Raw genomic sequence first — 18,534 nt, 5'->3', positions numbered from 1 at the left:
AGCATACCAAAGTACCTGAGCTGGAGCAGGGCTGGGGGAAGGCCCAGGGAGCTGGGGAGCTCTGGTCTGGAAACCCCCAGGCTGCGGCCTAGTGGAAGGCCAAATAGGTACTGGGGTTGCAGGGGGCAGCCCAAAGGGGTAGGCAGAGGCAGTAGGTCCAAACCCAACCTTGCCTGTGATGAGTGGCTTATACTGCAGTCTGCCCCAGTGAATGGGGGCTAGATGGAGACTGGGTAGTAGCCAAAGACTGAGGCGACTGGGGATAGAGGGTGGGGGTTCTCTGGGGAGGGGAGACCCAGAGACTGAGCGGTGTACTGCCAAGGGACAGCACCCGTTCCGGGAGGGACACAGGGGCCAGGGAAAGCGGGACACTGGCCTGCAGAGGGCGCTCTGATGGCTGGAGAGCTAATTCCCAGAACGTACCAGCAGGAGGCGCCGCAGGGATGAGTCCTGCATGGTTACAAGGAGTCAAATGTCTTTGGCCTGGCACATAGGGTGACCAGACAGCAAGTGTGAAAAATCGGGACAGGGGATGGGGGGTAATAGGAGCCTATATAAGAAAAAGACCCCAAAATCAGGACTGTCCCTATAAAATCGGGACATCTGGTCACCCTACTGGCACACCTCATTAGCTCTAACCCCTCTCTTAAAATAGCCCCCCTATCATTTTGTGCCCCGGTAATAGTTGGCACAAGCTGTGCAGTATCCCTGCAGATACTTCTTGCTGAGACATAAGACCCAAGAGGCTTGTTGGCCCAAAAGACATCGGTCTTGGCAGTACGCAGAGCATTAGATGTCATCCTTCTTCTTTAGTGGCATCCATTCTAATATGAGATGTTGACACAGAAACTGAAAGGAGCGCTATGGATAAAGAAGCTGATCCTTGGGACCTTGAAAAGCCACAAAAACAACTATCAGCTATCTGAAACACTAAGAATAAAAATCAGTTTAATGCTAAAGCTAGGAACCAGTCCGAGAAAAATGCCAAATGTCGACAAAGAGAAATCAAGAAAGAAAAAGTTCCGATTTCACAGCTTTGATGGTTGAAAAAAAAAAACTATCATGACAGACAGTTAGATGAATGTTCAGATCTGAGAGGGCGCATACTCATTGCTTTTCAAAATGTAGAGAACTTCTGGGCCAAGGGATGTGCACATTCTAGAAGCTGACTCTCCATGGACAAGATTCAGAGACAAATCAGTGTACCCTGGTTAGCAGATAAATTTTTTACAACACAAAGTTGGAGTATTGTGCTATAGGCCTCACAATGCCAAGACTTAGTGAAGGCTATCCTGCATTTTTCTTCCATACCAGAGAAATCTGACAGAGATCAACGATGTTGTAGTTTCCTGAGAAAAATTTTGTCCGGAAGTTTGAAATATTCATGTAAGTAAATATACAACGAAGTAAAGAAATAATACAGAAAAAGAAAAATGAATGTACTAAAGTATATGCTTCAAGTGAGAGTGCTCTAAAATGTAAACTGCTCTCAAAGTGAAAACAGAACTTTCAGTGGGTGACAGAGGTGGTTCTAAGCGGTGGTAAGTTTGGCAAATGCCCTGCAGCCACTGTATAAACTAAAGGGCATCAGCAGTGCTCAGGCTGGAAGACAGCTGGAAGGTAGCTGACTACCCAGTCAACTCTTCAGCTCCATCCTTTCTTCCTTCCCCATATAGCTTCTCCTTTCTTTTACTGGCAGCTTGAGAGGAGAGGGTAGAAGGAACAGCTTGCCATGTGGAAGCAGGTGACAGCCCCAATTCACAGCAGATGTGCTTTTTCTGTTTAAAAAAATTAAAGGGACAGACTATTGTGCTCAACAAGCAGTTGGTTATAAATCATGTAAATATTCAGAACTCATACTTCATGTATAATATTTAGGTCATTAATTTATAATTTGTTAGATCCTTCAGCCAGAGGTTAACTCTTTAGATTTCAATTAGTACAAATAAAGTCTTACCTGAGGATGACAAAACACTTGGAAGCAGCAGCACATGAATGTCTATGAGGCTGTATGAATTCTAGCTATTATAGCCACAGGCGATTTGTTCCTAGTGCAACTTACTTCTCGAAGATGATAAACTACCATGCTGAAACATTCTGTCTCTTGAATGTATGCACTAGCTAATGCACAGTAGAATAAAGCACACTCCACAAGATCTTCATAGAAGTATTTGTATTATAAGCAGCAGGACTGAGCTTCCAGCTGTATGAAGCAAATTTGTAAAGAGGCAGTAGATTAAGGAAGTCACTTTACTCTGAGTACTGTCCCCCAAGAAGCGGGAAGCTAAGACTTATCTATCCTAGATTACAATGTTCTGAGTTAGAGGTGTTCACTGAAAATTCTACAGATCGTAGCTATGTTTCACTGGATCCTTAGCCAAACAAATAGACCACTATATGTAAATCACCACCCAAAGTACTGTATTAATTTAAAGTTTATCCTAATATACAGGGGGTACAGTATACAGTACATAATGTCTGAAAAGAGCATCCCATACATGTCCTCTGTGGTGAGAGTGACTATAATGAGGATTAATTACATTATAATGCGAATAATGATAATGACTTCTTTGCATTTGAAAATCTTTGGATGAAAAACACTATATAAGATCTATGTAGTAGTATTACTGTAAGTTAATGGCAAGTTTAGCCGGTTGACTAGAAAAGTGATGTACTACAACTTGCTGTTTTCTTACTGCTCCAACTGTTTTGCATTCAGACAGTTAACAGGTTAATGTACATGAAGTAAAAAGCTTCAAAACAATGGCAAACAGAGCTCAAGACTTAACATGGTTGAAAATCTCTGTATTACAAAAGTACAAATAACAGAATATCAAGAGACTAATGGTCCAACATTCAGAGGTGCAGAGCACCCACAAATCCTTGGAGAAAATCAGGCCATTTAAAATGTTAAGTATAACTTTTTTTTTTGTTTAAAATATTAAACAATTCTCTGGATAACAAACCCAAGCTTGCATAAGAAAAGATTATTTAGCAGCCTTATATACTACTATCATTAGCTTGGCAGTAGTCTCAGTGTGAATATTCTAGTTCAATTCTGTACATTTATTATAACATGGAATAGTTTGCACCATATAAATCAAGACATTTTGTATCCTTATCATTTGCTGCTGAGGGAAATCATATCAATATTGCATATTCAGCAACTAGAATTTATGTGTATCTTTGTTCTGATCATGAATCATACCTTAGCAGGAAATTAAAATCTACCATGTAATAAGACCAAATTCATGCTTACAAAACATATCAATAAAAATCCTGCTAATGTCTCTTCAAAGGATTTAACTTGACCGTGTTGCATTAATCACCTCTGAAGTATAGAAATGACTCAATTATTTTTCAGTATATGCAGACCTTGTGTTTACTTTTTCAGTTCCACAAGGAAGTCTGGGTCAGCACCACTGGCTATCATAAATTCCCATATTGCTGTGAGATATACATTTTATTCTCTTTATTCAATCCGACATTACACATTAACTATTTCCTTATTATGATAATCTGGATAAATTAAGGGGCGTTTTTAAGCACCAGGTTTTCAACATTTGTCTAGACAACTTTGCTCATATTAATCCTTAAAAAGAGGAAGAATGAGTTTATAAAATAGTACCATGTTCCTTGGGGTAACCCCAGACCCATTACTTTTCAGCCAGAAAACTGAGAACTACTGTAAACCAATATGTAAATAAACAGACCGCATTCACTGCTGACAAACAAAAAGAAAAAAAAATTCTTAAGTGATCAAGGAACCAGCAACAAATTAGTTTCTTAATAGATGTGGTCTTCTAATATTGATGGAGCAGAAATGTTACTATTTTTGTGGATACTTTGACAATGTTCTCACAAGCTAGGAGGTTTCCAAATAAGGTCAGTCTCTTGAACAGGTTTCACTGTATTATTGTGTCCTTGTCTTGTTAGTTTATTTTTTACTTTCCTTTTTCTAGGCCTGCATGTAAGATCAGGCAGGAATGACTCTGAGCAACATAGGTATGAATAATGCATGTGTAGACACCTGACTACATTTAGAAAATAATTTTTCCATGGTTTGTGACCTTTCTTGAGCCCTTCAAAATAAACAAATACTCACTGTAGCAGGGTGCTGGTGCAAAAGCACCTAATTAGCTCCTGCCTAGTCAGCTCCAATCAGGGGAAACAGATTGGGGCTGATGGAAAAGGCCTGATGCTGGTCTGAGGATTGGCAACACCTGCTGGCCTGAGAAGCCAAGGGCTATAAAGGTAGCCAGAAGGTGTGGGCAGCCAGGGAGAAGTCAGTCAGGGAGGGAACTGGAGGCCTCCTAGCTGAAGGCTGACTCAGCCTGTAAAAGAGGTTGAATAATCCTGTAAACTTGTAAATAGACAGACACTGTTAGTGGGATAACTAAGTAAATAAAGACATGGGTATTGCACAACCCTGAAGCCTCCCTGAGCCTTACTGGGGCAGCAAGCGGGTCCCAGGAAGAGGGGTGGGTTGTGGACCCTGTTAGACTCACCAAACAGAACCACAGTTTCATTAATATACAGTAAACATTTATGGAAATTTTTTACATCAATTTTCAGTATAATTAGCAGGAAAAGAACAAAAGGCAGCACAATCTTCCAATCTTGTTGAAAACTAATGGAACAGGTGAGTCCAAAGAAGGAAGTAAGCATAACAAAATGTTAAACTTTTTCATTCTGTGAACCTTCACATGAAGAATGGGAAGATTTATCTATGCTTACCTGAAAATAAGGTCCACAGACACCTTACAACAGATACGCCAGCCAGCTTGGAGGCAGAACCAGACATATATCAGTCACTGACAGCAGGGAAATGCCCCAACTTCTGAAGTTCCCTTCAGTTAAGATAACCTCTACAGACAGGTTGACTCAGATCTACTTTTCTAAATTGTAGTTTGTATTAAGAAAAGAAGCCAATTTCTACTATTACAGAGCATGGTAAATTCCATGGAAAGACAATAAACCCAAATCCTTGCATGTTAATTTCCATCCCTATTCTGGATGATCTATTTTCTCTAGTGTGGGCCAGATCTGCAGATCTTATTACCTGAATAAAGGACATTCACTGAAAATTTAACCTATTCTTCATGCGAAAGTCAACAGATCTGTTATGATGGGAGCAGTTTAGCTCCAGGATGGGCTCATTCTTTAAATGTGGACATCCAAAATGGGATAGATTACATACAATATCTTGTCAGTCTTCCCCTGGTCACTAAGGTGTGGCAAAGACTTCTGTTAAAAGACAGGAAATGGCATTAGCTAAGATTGGATGACCAATATGCAGAATTTGGTAAATCTATGTATTGATGGCCACACGGTCACCCGGCAGATCTCAATACAGGAAACATGACTCCCTGCCTTGAGATAGCCATCAGTTCTAAGGATTGGATTTGATGCTTAACCCAGGAAGAAATATTTCTTGAATTTATTAGGGAATGAATGTTATGACAGTTGTAAGGCCTACCTATCTGAATTAAAAGTACAATATGGATTGTGTTAGAGAAAGCTTGCAACTTCAAATAAAGTACTCATCTGATTGGAGATAGTAGCCAGAAGGTCTACTCTAATGGACAGGAAGTGTAATGACACCCCCTGCAGACATTCAATCTGGGTATTAGTGTAGGGGGCAGAATAAGATTCCAATGTCATGCTCCATGACCTATAGGGCTGGATTAAAGTTGATCACACAATATGCACTAGCTTAGGCCATACTTCTACAAAGGTCATAAGGAATCATTTAGTGCTTCCTTTTTCTTGAACATTTATAATACAGACACCTGATCTCTTTGCTTGGAGACTCATACATCCACATTAAGGCCCTCCTGGAGGAACTCAAGGCTATGTTTCACTGGTTTAATATGGCAGTTAAACTGTGGACTTTGCACCAGACAGTAGAATAAACTCTATTTATTCATTTCTCTTTTGAGGTCCATGAACACAATAATGACTTCATCCAAGTATTCATTTTGAATCTGCTGGGCCCAGATGGAGGATTGGTTTTACAACAGCAGACCTCTTCTGTGAGGTAGAAACATCTGAAGAGCCAACACCAAGTCGGAAAGGCATGAACAGTATCACTGCCACTCTTACATTCCTATCTTTTGAATTGTCCTGTGGAACAGTGGAAAAGGTAGGAAGGCATATAGCGGAGACACTGCCCAACTTTGCAAACCATTATTCACCACCTTACATTCTGGGTCCTGACACACACAAGCCACAGGACACTTTATTTAACTGTTTCCAGAGGCAAAGACGCACCAAATAACCAAATTGACTTAGGATGAATGAGATATTTTTGGGTGAAGGAGCCACTCTGCTAACTGATTTCTGCCATGTAAGTCTTAGTGTTCATTTCCTCGTTAGTGGGCAGTGCACAGAGATAGGAAACTGTTCCATCTGGAACAGGAGATGTCTCTCTGGGGTAGGGCCAAATCCAGTCATTTTCTTCCCAGTTATTTTGAGAAGCCTCTCAAACACAATTACTGTTATCCATGGAAGGAGCAGAGCTCTGAGACATTAATGAATCACTATGGTCCAGATGGTGGATGCCATGCTCTCTCTTTCTAGTACCCATTCCCTGAGCTGAATTGGGAAGATCCCTTCAAAATAAAATCTGATTCTCGGAATTCATCAGTTGAGGGAGTGAAGAATATACAATTGAAACTAGATCTCTACCAAGGGGTGAGATGCAGAGGGGATACCTGACTATATGTTGTGAACTCTGGATCACTGAAACATTCGTGTATGAGATCAGAGTTTTCAACAGGTTCCGATAAGAATAGGATTTTTGGTTCTGTGACACTTGTTTTGCATTTTCATTTTCTGTTAATATTTTTCTGGGATGAGACCTCGTACCTGGTAGTATTCATCCTCAGTCCAGGCCTATTACTGACTTCCTTGGCACTACAAGTCTGTGTTTATCATGAATCCAAGGTATTCCTGGAACTGTATCACTCTGTATGTTTGCTTCAGCTTTCTCTGTGTACAGAATCCTGAACAGAAAAAAAATGTCTGGGAAGAGATCAGATGGATTTCCTTCTTCTCTAAAGCAATATTATTGTTACCATGATACTAGGAGCACATGCAAGATCAATCATAGTGATCAAAGTAGGGGCAAATGGATGGGATCCTTTTTTTCAAAGCATAAGAATGGTGGGTGTGGTAAAATGGGAATGCTTTGAAGACAAGCCTCTTTCGGGAACTTATTTAGATGCTTCAGACAGGGCCCTGCTCCATTTGTCCCCAGTTCTCTGAGGCTAGAAATAGGATGGGGAGCAAGCAGTAAAAGCTTTGATCTGTTGGGAATGGGAAAAAGCTGTCCTTATCCTTCACAGCTCAATAGGGTACCCCCTATGGATAATGTCATGTAACCTTATTTGATCAAAGTTACAGGTAGCCCTTTTAGTTCCAAATTCAAAGAGACTGGCACCAATCAGGGTCTAACTCTAGATAGGGCTAGTTGGATAGCTCTGAGGCAACAAAAGGCAGCTACAGACCCTGCACTTATTCTAGCTAGCACGTGTATGGATGTATTTTCTCCTGGTGTATTTCACAGACTGCTTCAGCTTGCCCTATAACCTGTATTCCTTTCTATACAATCTGGCAGAAGCCAGGAATGTAAGTCAACTTTTCTGATGACTGAATAGTCTCGGTTGTCCATAACGTTTCCCACTGTATCACTAAGATAGCTGGGAACTGATTTGTCTGAGCATCGGATCCCAAAGCCCCATATACCTGCATGAACAGATTTGAATACCATTCTTTTATTTCACTCTCTTCCAGGGAGAAGCCGTTAGCCGTATGATTTTCAGACTGAGAAAGACCATACTTGCAATATTGCTCATCCATGTTAGCATTGTTTGTGAAAGCATGCAGGGACACTGAGGATATCAGATAACAATTCATATTGGATTGCGTGTTTATTTTTGTTGGTCTGATGCCACCTGAGAGTTTTCATGTCCAGAAGAAGGCACTGAGACTATGCTTGCCTGAAGCTGCCCGTGAAGAGTGAGAAGGCTACTCTTTCAGGTAAAAATGCCCCCTAGTTAGAAATGCTGAGGTCCTTATTACCAGGCAAAAAATAGTTATGTTTATCTTTGGTAGTGATACGACGTTAAATTTTGACTAGTGCACACTGAGAACTTATTGGCCTTACAGAATGGAGATGGGCAGGAAAGGAAAGTAGAAAAAAAAATGGCAAGCCAAGAGGCTCCTAGCAGCCTGCTGGAGTCAAAACTAATTATGAGACAAATGGAAGTGCTAGCAAACAATGCACTCAGCTGAAGCAGAGACATTAATTTTGTTTTAAGATTCAGTTAGATACAACCAAGCATATTATGTTAGATTAAGACAGGTCAATCTACCCATTTAATTTTGGTGTTTTGTGTCAATCTTGAAGTTCAAAATTTTTGCTTTCTGCCCCATGAAAAACAATATTGATTCAATATGCTTCAAGTGTACAATCTTTTTCTTGTATTGCCTCTGCCCAGTGGGATCACTGCATTGATGGTATCACACTATACTGCAAGTGTGGTGGTATGTTATCAGCAATTAAAATATTCCTTCAGTAGATATGTTTGCCCAAAGACACTGGGACTATTGGTTGTGATCTCTTTGGTGCCCTTTACTCACTCTTTCTTCTGTGTAGGCCGCTGTCCTCAAAACCTTTCCTCTAATCTTACAGCCACTGAAGAGTTCACTTCTCTTGTTTGAAATTTTGCAACTGACAACATCTTTCCCAAAAATAAACTGAGTTGGTGATCTGTTATACAATATATGCCACAAATTAGGCACAAGGGGACCCAAATCCCAGATACTCAAAGTATGTTTTTGGTGATACTTAAAACTCATGACATCCCCAAACTGAGATCTCAAGAGAACGCCTACCAAATGCTGCACTGGGTGTTAACCAGGCCCACTGGAGGATTTGGACGTGAAAGTGCAAAACCTTGTTCACAGAGTTGCTTAGATGAAAAAAGGCATGATAATATCTTGAATTTCTATTTCTTTTCACCTCCTATTAGCCCAGAGTGGAAGATTCTCTTACCTTTCCTGTTATTAAGATAAAGTATTAACAGTGCATGTTTGTTTTCTGCAGTGACAGGCAAGATGAGGACTTCTAGCCCTCTAACAGGATCAAGTGCTCCTGGACTTGAGTTCTTCCCGCAATAATGTGAAAATACTGTTAACTTGGATTTTGAGATATTTCACTCTATGAATATCTTTACTTACATTAATAAAAACAGACAATATTAGGAAGGATCAATGAATGGCTTTCAGGAATCTGGTCACATGACTAGTTCAGTGTTCTTGATAATCTATTCTCAGTATTTCATCCTCCCTTTTTATACTCAGTGATTATTATTACTTCTTATCTTTACTACTGCAGTGCCCAGGAGCCCTAGTTAATCTCAATGTCAAGAGCAAATTTTCAAAGCAGTGACATTATCATCAAGAACAAAAAGAAACCAGAAATGAATATAAATGCAATTAAATCAAATTAAATGACCCAAACTAAGACAACCCACTTTTTTCATTTTTTATTTATTGTATTTATGTATTTTGGCTATTTTGCATTCAACACTATTGGGGGGGGGGAGGGAAGGGAGAAATTCAAAAGGATGGAGACAATTCTGTCTATTTTTTGACTACTTCTACTAATGTTACTCCTTAAATTTTATATTCTTCTAATAACTTTGAAACAGATTTTATTCCTATCCCTCACTAGTATGTGAATTGCCATCAGACATGTAATGAATCAAACAGCACAGGTAATAAAGCATAAAAGAACTATAAACCAACAGTATGGTATTACATTTTTTTCTCAAGTAACACTGTTCTTAACAAATTCTGTTGGTTCAAAAACAAGAGAAAGTCAATTAGAAGCTCAGAACTCTTAACAATGATCCCCCTTGGTTAATGTTACTGGTCTAAGAGGAGATAAGCCATATAATTTTACAGGAAGCAACCTATTGAATCCATCAGCGAACACAGCTTGGCAATCTATCTTCAATTCAAAATAATGAGGTGGCAGGAGTGCGATGGAGAAACAAGTCTTCAAAAACATCACGTAAGGGAATCCAGCTGTGCTTGTATAGTCTCCAGCTATTTAAAGCAACAACAACAAAAAAGAATTCATATAAAATGTTGTGTAGAAACATGCAAACAGACAAGAAATAACTGAATCTGCAACTCTGGATATTAAATCTATTCATATGGCAATACAAAATTCCTACTCATGAATATTTGTTTTTACATAAAGCTATTAGAATTCATTGCTGCAGTTTAAATATTCAAATTTTAAAGAAACAGTTGTCTAAGTTCTCCTTTTTTGCATGCACAGCTGTTTTGATGTGAATTTCCAATGCATAATAACAAAGTAAAAAAATAATAAGAGTTTATCTTGACTGGATTAAGAGCCTAGCATTTTGGGCTGATGACAACACACAAAGATGCTCCTTCCAGATTGCTTCTAACCGTTAGTCCTCAGCTCCTCTTCTAGATTTAACAGCAAGATATATTTAAGAATGACCAACCCACTGTATTACATTTATTCTAACACTGAATGCAATCACCATTTTGAAAATGCTTTATATGCAAGCTAACAAATTAAACGGTTCAATAAAATTATTTCCATTTTTGTTCTAGTTTCATCAGATTTTATTCATCTAGGCAAATAATTCCTGCTGAGGAGCATAAGGTGTTTACAAAGGAAGTTAAGTGCAAGCATCTCTGTAATACAGGGAAACAGTGATGCAGGAGTATTTAATATGAGATTTATCAGTGTGAAATAGAAGTTATTAAAATATATTAGGAAATGGTAACGGTAAAAGCTAGACCTTGTTATAGAACTCAAACAGCTCCTGATGACTGAATTCCACAAATACTTTCTCCAGGTTCTATGAAGAAAAAATAAAAAGGAGGGAATTAGTGTGTTCAGTGAATTTCTTTTTTTATTTTCTTACTCTTCACTTATAACAGAATGTTAATTTGTCATTGACTTTTGGGTTTAAGTTTAGCTAGAATGTACAATACTTGCATCAGTAACTCTAATTGCATTAATGGATGTGTAAGTTTCTAAAGATCACAATGTCCCTAGTAAATACACATTCCATTTTAGCAAAGAACTTAGGCCTACAATTACCTCTGTTCTTCTGGAAGTGATTTCACAAACCACAATAAAATATATGCTAGGAAGAGAATGATTTCATTATCTATTTTTTTAAGTTGCAGATAAAACAGAAGATTATATTTCACTTTTCTCAGCAGTCCATTTGAGACCTAGTAAATACCATTATGCAGAGACACTGGAGGCAGTGTATTTGATTGAACTTACACATCCATTAATGCAATACACCAGCACAGAGCTAATAGCTCTATCATTAATCTAACAGTTATGATCTTAACATGCTGAGATTGCTATTGTCATTTACGTATAATCTCAGCCAAAATTAACAACACAACAGCTTCAAAGTAGTGCTTAAACACTAATAAAACCCAAAATAACACAATCGATAGAAAATACTGTGGATAAAACAGATGGTAGATAATAACCCTCTGCACGCATGTGCTTATGTGTGTTGGGGAGGGGGTTAAATAAAAAATTCTATCCTGCTTTACTTGCTTACACAAAACAGGTAGTTTAATGCTTGCCACTGACGTCATTATATTACTGATCTGGCAAATAAGTTCCCACTTCATACAATGTTATTTTGGTGTTTCAAAGAAAAATGGTGGGAGGCTGTGTGAAGAAATACCCAATTTGACTGCACAGTATTCGCTATTTGCATTAACGCTGCATCCACAGGTACCAATCAGGATTAGAGTCCCAATGTGCTAAGGGATGTACAACCATGAAGTAAGAGTAAGAAGTTGCTGCCCTGAAGCGTTTACATCTAGATTTAAACAAAAGGAAAATGCGTGGGTGTGGCAGACAAACAACAATGGGGACAATAAGTTTGCACAGACCAGCTATGGGGGGAGGGTGTGTGTGCACATTTGAACTTTTTAAAATAAACCAGAGATACTAATGCATCTCAATACATCACTCTAAGTTTCTCCTGATACCACTGTTTACATTGAAGAGAGCCATAATAAAGAGGGAAATATAAAAAGGAGGATAAATGAGTTCATTTGTCTTTCTACGGGCTCTATAGCTTCTTATGTTACTGTTATTTTTCCACATCTATTTTTCTCAGTTTTTCGTGTCACTTTCTTATTTTCTTGTCACTGAATCTATAATCATTGCTCTATATATTATATGTCAGTGTTTGACTTTCCAGGACTTATACATGTTCTTCATGATAACAATGGCATTTTCAAAAAAGCCTTCTAAGGCTCTGTATACAAAATGTGTCTACGGTCTTGTCAATACACAAAATTTGCACCAATTTAAGAAAATTAGTTTAGAAACCAATCTAGTTAAAATGGTGCCAACTCCTTGTGTGTACTCTCTTAAGTTAGTTTAATAGTATCTTGTAACAGTCTATCTTAAGTTAGTATGGAAATCTTTGCATTTACCAAGGACTATGGGCCAGATTTTGTTCTGAGTTACAATGGTGTCAATCTGGAATTAACCCAATTTACACTGGCCCAATGATGTCACAGAAGTAGCTGGAGAACTGAGTGGAGTACTCAAGGTAAGTAATGCCTAGTAGTTACTTCTAATATGAGATATTAAAAGCCATAAAATTACTGGGGCCAGCCTGTTGCTCCAATGCCACCTCCTCTTCTCTACAAAGAGGGCTTCTTTCCAAGGATTTCAGGAAGGTTACAAAGACCCAGAAATGGACCAGTAATTTGTATGATAGACAAGTCTTCCCCCTGTGAGAGGGAACAAGGCAATTCTGGGAACGGGGTGGTGAATCAAAAATCAAAGAAACAATGGTTCTTTTTTGCCATGATTCCAGCTGATCCTCTTTCCAGAGAACATAGTACATTGACAGGAAAATAAAAGTGTTTGTAAGAAATTCTATCAGCTAAGAAACCAAGAGAAAGCAAACAAGTGGTTTCTGCAGAAGCAAAAAGAAAAAAAAACCCCACACAGTACGAAATGGATCCATCATTCAAGACTTCAGGTTTGGCGTTTGCAGTTTCACTGCTTTAAAAAAAAAAAAAAAAAAAAGAATGTAACAGAAACTCTGAAAAGTAAAGGAGCAAAGTAAAAGAAAGATATATTACTTACAGTTTATTAGTCATATTAAATAAAGTTTGGGTGAGCTTGTGTAAGTATCAATCAAGATTTGGCATCTTCCACTACTGCTCATAAATAACCAAGTTATGAGCAGTTTCACACACAAAAGTTACACTGAAAATATTTTCTTTATTACTCTTCTTTAAGTACACGTGAATAAAATGTCACAACTGAGACACAAACCACTGAAAAGAAAACAATTCTGAGCTGAGCTGCAAGTCTGTTTAACTTACCGTAGTTTTGATTTACACTACAAAAACCCAACATGTCTTTGAGAGCTGGTTGGGACCCCCTCCTCATTATTATTCAATATTTACATTCTGATAGCATGCAGAAAGCTCAATAAGAATTAGGTTCCACTGTGCTAGGCAATGTACAAATATCTGTGAAGACTCCAAAGAGTTAACAGTCTAAAAGCAAGCATGCAGTCTAAGAAATCTAACACACTTTAGTTATGTCTGGTGGGAATATTTTTGTTGGGGGGATGGAGGGGAAAAAGGGTGTTAAACACAACACAACCAGAGCCCATATCAACCATTGTGTGTATCTCTACCAACTATTCTGCCTAAGCATACTTGCATTAGAGCATTCTGGGAAAATGCAGGCAACTATGTCATATTGCCTTAGCAGAGGATAGTGTGACCAGCATACAAGGTGGCACCAGCAAAACACTGGACAATGCTCAATGTGATGCCCCATTACAGAATACTGAGAAGAAGAAACAGCAGCCAGTCTGCTTATAATAACATGGTGAGAGGTCTGTCTGCACTGCAGACTAAGTGTCATAACCCCGTCATAGGAATATAATTCTATGACAGCCTAGGCTTCTGTCAACAATGAAATATTAATGGTTGCCACAATTACTATCTATTTATTACCCATATTCTGGTGAACACAAACTATGTTTAGAGCCAATCACAATTAAACTATAACTGAGTCAGGGGACCAGGTTACTACCCAGCTGTCTAATGACCCAGCAGAATATAATTAAAATCTGTAGAATGGATGGGACCCAAAAATTAGGTTAAAACCTTGGCTTGTCCAAGGCTTTTGCTCAGGTACAGGATTACAATTAGGTCCTATCTACACTAAAACTTCTATATATTTTGCAATTGAGTCAAGGGACAAAAATGTTGTAGCCACAACCTACTGACTCAATGGCCATTGTAGAGTATAAAGTCTTGCTTGGTCTGTCTATTTCTTTTATCCATCCATTCAGGGGTCGATCTAAGATGCGCAACTTCAGCTACGTGAATAACGTAGCTGAAGTCGACATACTTAGATCTACTTACCGCGGTATCTTCACTGTGGTAAGTCGACAGCTGACACTCTCCCATTGACTCCATTTGTGCTTCTCGTTCTGGTGGAGTACCAGAGTTGATGGGAAAGCGCTCAGTGGTCCATCTATTGCGTCTATACTAGACACAATAAATCGACCCACGCTGGATCGATCACTGCCTGCCGATCCAGCAGGTAGTGTAGACAAGCCCTAAGAGTGTCCATCACTGTAATATCTGATAGCCTCCCAAAGTACAAATACAGAAAAACCTGTTTTAGAGATCACCTCTAAAGAGAGACCACTTGTCAGGAGCAGCTGTTTGCAGAGGTCACGGAACATTTTCTCACAATAATTTAAATGTGAAGAGCAATGACCTGTCATCTGCGACTGGCGAACATATTTGTTTACAAATATCCATTAAAAACAAATTTGTAGGAGAAACCAATCTTCCTTACTTCTGTGCTGCTGTTGGCAGTGGCACTGCCTTCAGAGCTGGGCGCCCGGCCACCAGCTGCCACTCTCTGGCTGCCCAGCTCTGAAGGCCATGCAGCCGTCAGCAGCAGTGCAAAAGGAAGGGTACCAACACCTTACTAAATATTATGAAATTAATAAATTAACATACTTAGCCACCTAATATTACTGAATATATATTTAACTGGTTAATTTTAACCCTAATGCTATTTTGCCTTTCTTCATACATCTCCATGAAATCTAGTTTCATCCTTACTTTCCTCCCATGCCAATAATGTACCAGTTTGAGAACATCTGGACAATTCAAATAAGTCTAATTGATTAGGGTTGTTTTCCCCAACTTTAATTTCCCCATTACTCTCTGCTCTCATTTTTATAGCCACTAAATTCTCCCCAATCTCTGACATGGGTTTTTTTTGGCACTGATTTTGTTACAGAATGAAAATTCTATTATTGGGAACGTAATTCATCTTTATTAGTTCACAACATATGCTGGCTGGTGCTCAACAGTTCGGAAAGTGACCAATTACCTATTACTGCACTGTGTCACTCAACTCATAAAATCATTCACAAAAAAATTAAAAGCTGCATGGTCAATGTTATATCCCTACATGTACAGCAATCACCACATAATTCATACCAGGCTGCAAAAGAGCAGGGCCATGTAGAGCACATTACCACAGCACACACTACTCTAGCTCACTATTAAAATGGTCTTTCAAAGCCTTCCTGAGCTGCAGAGCTCCACATTAAACTCTGCTAACAGCCCTTGTATCTGGTTGTTCAAAGTCAGCAGACAGCTGCTCCACCTCTGTCCTCCACTCCAGTAGAAATTTTTCCCCCTTTGCTTCACAGATATTATGCAGGACACAGCAGGCAGCTATAGCCATTGGGATATTTCTCATTGAGGTCCAATCTTCTGAGTAAACAATGCCAGCATCCCTTCAAATGACCAAAGGCACATTCAGCTGTCATTCTGCACCTACTGAGCTGGTAGTTGAAGCATTCCTTGGTCCTCTTAAGATGGCTGATGTACAGCTTCATTAGCCAGGGGAGTAAGGAGTAGGCTGGGTCGCCCAGGATCACTATTGGCATTTCAGCATTGCCAATGGTAATCTGCCGGTTGGGAAAGAAATTCTCTGCTTGCAGATTTCTTAACAGTCCTGTGTTCTTAAAGATGTGAGCGTCATGCACCTTCCCTGACTAGCCCACACTGATGTCAATGAAGTGTCCCCAGAGATCTACCGGTATTTGCATAACCATAGAAAAGCAGCCCTTTCTGTTGATGTACTCTGAGGTAAGGTGGTCTGGTGCCAAAACAGGGGTATGTGCGTCACCTATCACTTTCCCGCAGTTCGGGAACCTCGTTGCTGCAAATCCATCCACTATGTCCTGCACATTGATGAGAGTCGCAGTCCTGCATAGCAGGAGGTGATTAATGCCCTTGCACACTTGCATGACTGATGGTTCCCACAGTAATTTCCCAACTCCAAAATGATTCCCAACTAGCCGTCAGCAATCTGTTGTTGCACATTTCCACAGTGAGATCACCACTTTTTTCTCCACTGTCAGTATGGCTCTCATTTGGAGTGCCTCTGCTGGAGGACTGGGGTGAGCTTGGCATGCAGATCCAGGAATGTGGCCTTGTACATCTGACAGTTCTGCAGCCACTGCTCATCATTCCAAACCTGCATTACGATGCAATCCCACCAGTCAGTGCTTGTCTCTCAGGCCCAGAAGAGGCGCTCCACCAATTGTAGCTGCTCCATGAATACCACCACCAATCTTGAATTGGTTCTCGCTATGTCTCACAGCAATCTGTCTTCCAAGGAATCATCATGTTCCCCGTGGCTCTTCTTGCAGCTCTGCAAATACTATAGGATTATGCACCCAATGATTGCAATGATAATGACAATAGTGCAGAGCTGTGCATGCTTCTGTCGGAGATAGTGGACAGCGAGGAGGGCCACACGGATTTGTGGGATTTTGAAAAAAAAAAGGCATCAAAATTATGGGATACAGATGACATTACAGGATGGAGACAGTTACAGAATGGGAAGTTGACTCCATCCTCCCAGTCACCCTGTGCAATTTGTTTCGGCTCCATCATGCACTGCCAAAACTTCCCAAAAGACAATGCACTGGATGGTAATGAGTTGCACACCGGGATAACTGCTCATGGTGCACTGCACTGTGCACTGATACAAGCACTCCCGCTGAGTATGCACATCATCGACACAAGGAGCCAAGTATGCACACGCACATGCGACATGCTAACTGCAGGAGCTGTATGCTGATGTTACTTCAGTTGACACAAGTTTCTTGTGTAGATATGGCCTTGGTCAATTAATGCCAAGTACTTCAAAGCAAACAGGTTGGCTTGTATTTATAAATCATTGATGACAATAATGCTTTATGTATGCAGTGTTGTTGTAGCTGTGTTGGTCCCAGGATATTAGAGAGACAAGGTGGGTGAGGTAATATCTTTATTACTTCAGTTGGTCCAATAAAAAGATATTACCTCACGCACATTGTCACTCTAATATACTGGGGCCAACATAGCTACAACAATGGAAGATATCGAATTTTGCCGTCTGAAATGGAAGCTCCACAACATGAAGAAAAAGGAAGCAAAACTTAAGAGCGACATCTTCCTGAGCAAATGCAAGACACAAATCATCATCCTCATAGGTCTCACCACCTGTAAATCTTCTGACCACTGCATACAACTCCAAATATGATGAACAGCTCTGCAGAAGAACTTAAAAAAACAAACAAACAAAAAAATACTACGGAACCACTTACTGCCCCTCATATACTCCAGAAGGGACCACCTCAAACAAAAAAATTATCACATGCACCTACACACTGGAAGAAAAAAAAAATCAGGGAAACTTACTTAGAAATCATGCAAGAAACCCAAACCAACAACAGAAACTAGTCCAATAAAAATACTACCTCACCCACTTTGTCTCTGTAATAATGCTGTGGAGCTTTTAATTCATGTAAAACATTCAGTATATTCAGTGCAATTTGCTAAGCGCAACTAAGTAGAGCCTACACAAACCCAATATATTCTTCATAGTCCCAGATTTTAATGCTATCTTGGTATGGAAACAAATAGATGGTTTGAAGATCCCAACATCATTTGTTTAAAATATTAGGCAGGCAGAGACACCTTTGCAGAGATCGTGTAATTTGCCATTTAAACTATCTGTGAACTTTCCTTCTCTTTCTTGTATGATTATTCCTAAAATTTCCCAGTCCAAGTGAATTTGCAATAGTCTCCTACAGCATGAATTTCTTGTGTTAATTCATTCGCTTCATAAGACCTAACAGACATGCTCCTGAAAACAAGTGTGTTCAGAGATACATGGAGCTAAGCCCACTTGCTACAGGTTCAGGTCCAAGAGAGTGTGTATTCTCAGAGAATTTCCGTTACAACCCATTGCCCTGTCTGATAAGGAACCCACAAACTCCCCGGAGAACTTCAGAAATGGCTAGGCTATTTTCAAAAACAGTGAAGGTAAACAGCAAATTATTTGTAATTTCTGTCCCCGTATAAAGGCTATCTGAA

General features: G+C 39.5%; 1 protein-coding gene across 1 annotated transcript in view; it reads right to left on the bottom strand.

The window, feature by feature from the left end:
• Positions 1–9,541: 9,541 nt before the first annotated feature.
• COMMD10 (COMM domain containing 10) overlaps positions 9,542–18,534 on the bottom strand; it is a 171,898-nt gene continuing 162,905 nt past the window's right edge. Inside the window, exons 6-7 of the mRNA XM_034774899.1 lie at positions 10,854–10,913; positions 9,542–10,119 (exon numbers count right to left, since the gene is read on the bottom strand). Of these exons, the coding sequence (XP_034630790.1) occupies positions 10,081–10,119; positions 10,854–10,913 (99 nt within the window). The 3' untranslated portion in view covers positions 9,542–10,080. The remainder of the gene's footprint in view (positions 10,120–10,853; positions 10,914–18,534) is intronic.

The sequence above is a fragment of the Trachemys scripta genome, chromosome 6 (assembly GCF_013100865.1).
Source record: "Trachemys scripta elegans isolate TJP31775 chromosome 6, CAS_Tse_1.0, whole genome shotgun sequence".
In the NCBI taxonomy this organism is placed as follows: domain Eukaryota; kingdom Metazoa; phylum Chordata; order Testudines; family Emydidae; genus Trachemys; species Trachemys scripta.
Note: the sequence above shows the minus strand (reverse complement) of the source record. Positions and strands in the feature narration are given on the sequence as shown.